Raw genomic sequence first — 3,987 nt, 5'->3', positions numbered from 1 at the left:
CGACGGGCCGGGGCCGCGCCAGCCCGCGGCGTCACGCGCGGGGCCCCCGGGCCCTCCCGCAGGGCAGTCCACCGAGCCCCAAACCCTGCCCTCGGGGCCGCACTCCGTGCCCGGCGAGCACAGACGCGCCACATAGTGCCGGCCACCCGCACACCCCGAAACCAGCGCCGTCTCCGGAGTGACCTCTCCGAGAGCAGTGCGGCGTTGCCGTCAGCCACACCGCGCAGCCGCACATTGTCGTAAAACGGGCTCCGAAAGGCTGGCGGGCCCCCTCCCCAGCCCAGAAATGGGTGGGACGTCCGCCGTTCTCCGGGCCGCGGGGGGACGGGTGGCCGGCCCGCAGCGGGTAGGGGCGACTACGTGGGAGCCACGGGGGCAGGGGTGTCCCAGCGCAGCCAGCGTAGGCTCCGGTTTGGGAGAAATAAGACGCGGGGAGGAGTAGGAAAGTGGAGGAATCCTAAGAGAGGCATCTCAGGACTGGACGGGGCCTAAGCGACGGGAGGGTCGCGGCCGCCGGGGAGGGGCCTAAAACGGCGGCAGAGCCGGCTGTGGTCCGAGAGGTGGGCTGAGGGGAGTGGCCGAGTTTTGAGAAGAGCCGAGTGGTGAACCGTGTGACACGCCTGATGCCGTGGGCCAGTGGCCAAGGGCGCGGTCTGGGAGCGCAGGGGCGGGTCGGTGCGTCCCCGCGGTGTCCCCTTCCCCCCTCCCCCGCCTCGCTGACCCAGCCGCGGTCCGGCTCGGGCCTCGCTCGGTGCCGGCTGCGGGAGGTTACAGCGGCGAAGATTTCGGGTTTGTAGCCTAACCGGAAATCCCAGTGAATGGGTTTTCCAGCCAAATGATGTGAAAGGCATCCAAGCGGTAGATTAGTTTCCCCATTCAGACGGGCTGCAGCGGGCCTGAGCGTAGGAAGACACAAGATTACAAAACGGGTTTGCGTGCCTAACCTACTATAGAATCCCTTTAGATCGCACAAAGCTTCGTTACGCTTGACATAGTATTTTTTAATGTTTATTCATTTTCTGAGAGAGACAGAGACCGCGTGAGCGGGGGAGGGACGGAGAGGCGGAGACAGAATCGGAAGCAGGCTCCAGGCTCCGAGCCGTCAGCTCGGGCTCTCGCGCTCTGTGAGATCATGACCTGAGGCGTAGTCCCACACTCCAGCTTAACCGACTAAGCCACCCAGGTGCCCCTGTTAATCCTTGAAATATTTCATACTAAAACTAAACCATAACCCCATGAGCAGGGAGCATGTCTATATTGTTTAGAATCTGTTAAATAGTGGAGGTTGAGTGCATGTGGTTTGAATTAATAAACGAAAAGTTACCTACATGTGTTAGGTACACTTCTACTGTAGGGTTATCATTCTGTAATTAAAAATGAAAAAACAACCTCATTTCTGTTCTGTATTTAGACCTCTAAGTCCCCAGCGTACAGATGGTCATAGAACACCAAGAACAAGAAATAGGAAAAATCAACATTGGAAAATATGTCAACCTTTGCTAGTAATTAAACATTTGGAAACTTAAGACAGCCAGGAGGTCTATTTCATACTAAAGTAGGAAACTTTAAAAAATAAAAAATGAGATGATAGAAAGAGATGCAGTTGTTGAGTGGACTGAATGGTTGGTTTGTTTTTTTTAAATAAAGTTTTATTATTTTTTTGATGTTTACTTATTTTTGAGAGAGTGAGAGAGAGAGAGAGAGAGAGAGCACACCAGGGAGGGGCAGAGAGAGAGGGGAACCGAATCTGAAGCAGGCTCCAGAGCCTGATGTGGGCTCAAACTTGAGAACCGAGAGATCATGAACTGAGCCCGGAAGTCCAATGCCTAACCGACTGAGCCACCCAGGAGCCCCTACAATGGTTGTTTTTATAGATGGCAATACAGGAAGAAACAGACTGGGAAAAAAATGTTTACATTTCCCCCCAAAATTCTATTCTAGTACCCTGAAAGCATTCAGAACAAAAAAACCGATTTAGTGTCTTTGTAACAGAAAAAGAATTGGATAAATATAACTCTCCAAAACGAGGAAAGTTTAAGCAGTCCTAGCTGCCTAACAGAAGAATATGTAGGCAATACAACTGAGAAGTAGGAAATTTCCAGAGTAATGGAAAAGCACATTTGAAATATTAAGAGTAAAGCAATTTATTAGTAAAACTACTTATGAATAACAATTGTAAGGATAATTGTGATTAGTGAAAGGGTGCATACTATAACTTTTAAAATTATTAAAATGTTCTAACAGTTTTGAATTGGCCAGAATATCTTAGTACTCCCATTGTATTGGAACCTAATAACTGGACATAATTAGCCTTTGTATGATACTATCTTCAGTATACTGTTCGCTTACTTCGGTAGGTTTGCTCAAACCTTGTTTTGCATTTTGAATATACTTTTGACAGATGAAGCTAAGTCACAGGAGGGCACAGATCCAACAGTCCAGGGTGATAAGTTTACGCCAGAGGTAGGCTAGGGGTGAGAGAACACGACTGAACGTCCTACATCTGACTCACCCTAGAGAGATTGCGTAAAGGAATTTAAGGAAAAAGAAGACTCAAGACAATCTTAAGGTTTGAAGTAGAGAAACTTCTAGAATGGGGTTGTTACTGACATAAAATGGGTAGATGGAAAGAGGAATTAGTTGGTAACGAAAGATTCTGAGTTAAGCTCTTTACATAATTAATTTTAACATAATGACCCAATTAAAATGGCTTGTAATTGGGGCACCTGACCGGTTCAGTTAGTAGAGCCTGTGACTCTTGACCTGGGGTTGTGAGTTTGAGCCCCACATTGGGTGTAGAGGTTACTTACAAATCTTAAAAATAAATAAATAAATAAAATTGCTTGTAATTAACAGTTGAAAATATGCAATTGGAAGTCAAATAAAATCACAGGACTAAAGACACAGATATAGAAAACATTTTTTTTAATTTTTTTAAATTTTTTAACGTATTTTATTTTGCAAGACTGAGACAGAGAGTGAGCGGGGGAGGGGCACAGAGAGAAGGAGACACAGAATATGAAGCAGGCTCCAGGTTCTGACCTGAGCTGTCAGCACAGAGCCCGATGCGGGGCTCGAACCCACAGACTGTGAGATCATGACCTGAGCCGAAGTCGGATGCTTGGCCGACTGAGCCACCCAGGCGCCCCTAAAACATTTAAATTGAAGTGATAAATGAGGCTAACCTAAGTTTTAGGAAGGCAGCTTTCGAAAATTAATCTGGAAATTCTGGTTTTGCAGATGCCTGAGTGGCTCAGTTGGTTGAGTGTCCAACTTCCGGCCGTGATCTCATGGTTTGAGGGCTTGAGGCCTGCATGGGGCTCTGTGCTGAGAGCTCAGCTGAGTCTTTCAGGTTCTCTCTCTCTCTCTGCCCCTTCCCTGCATATGCCCTCTCAAAAATAAATATCAGAAAAAAATTTTTTAAAGAAATTGTTTTTTTTTTAAATAAACTTTTTAATGTTCATTTATTTTTGAGAAAGAGAGAGTACAGGGGGAGACACAGAATGTGAAGCAGGTTCCAGGCCCTGAGCTGTCAGCACAGAGCCCAACACAGGGCTCGAACTCCACAAACCAAACTGCAAGATTACGACCTGAGCTGAAGTTGGACGCTTCACCAGCTGAGCCACCCTGGTGCCCCTGGTCTTTTAAATACACGTTTTTGAAAGTCTCTAGTTAATGTCTCTTGCTTTTGCGTTAATAAACTTTTGTCATACAGTTGATACTCAGGTTATTTGCGCAATTATATATAATTTCAAAAGAAGTGCTAAATCAATGAATTTCCTATGACTATAATAATGTTTTGTGCTTACATTTGAAATAGCAACGGTAACATATCTGTAGCAATAAAATAATCCTTATCTCCCCTCCCCAAGTAAAGAGTAAACATGCTACCAGGGAGATCACTTGAGGAAATTGACTTTCACTAAATGTAAATGGCTTTACTGATCAATTTCAGTCACTAAACACAAGAGAAAATGATTAATGGTA

The 3,987-nt window shown here is 46.4% G+C and overlaps 1 protein-coding gene across 1 annotated transcript in view; it reads right to left on the bottom strand.

Moving 5' to 3' along the window:
* The window catches only part of DLAT (dihydrolipoamide S-acetyltransferase), a 32,432-nt gene extending 31,916 nt beyond the window's left edge, over positions 1-516 (bottom strand). The window contains exon 1 of the mRNA XM_029957322.1: positions 1-516. Coding sequence (XP_029813182.1) covers positions 1-134 — 134 coding nt within the window. The 5' untranslated portion in view covers positions 135-516.
* Positions 517-3,987: the final 3,471 nt, after the last annotated feature.

The sequence above is a fragment of the Suricata suricatta genome, chromosome 11, assembly GCF_006229205.1.
Source record: "Suricata suricatta isolate VVHF042 chromosome 11, meerkat_22Aug2017_6uvM2_HiC, whole genome shotgun sequence".
Taxonomy (NCBI): Eukaryota; Metazoa; Chordata; class Mammalia; order Carnivora; family Herpestidae; genus Suricata; species Suricata suricatta.
This window is presented reverse-complemented; position numbering and strand designations above follow the sequence as displayed.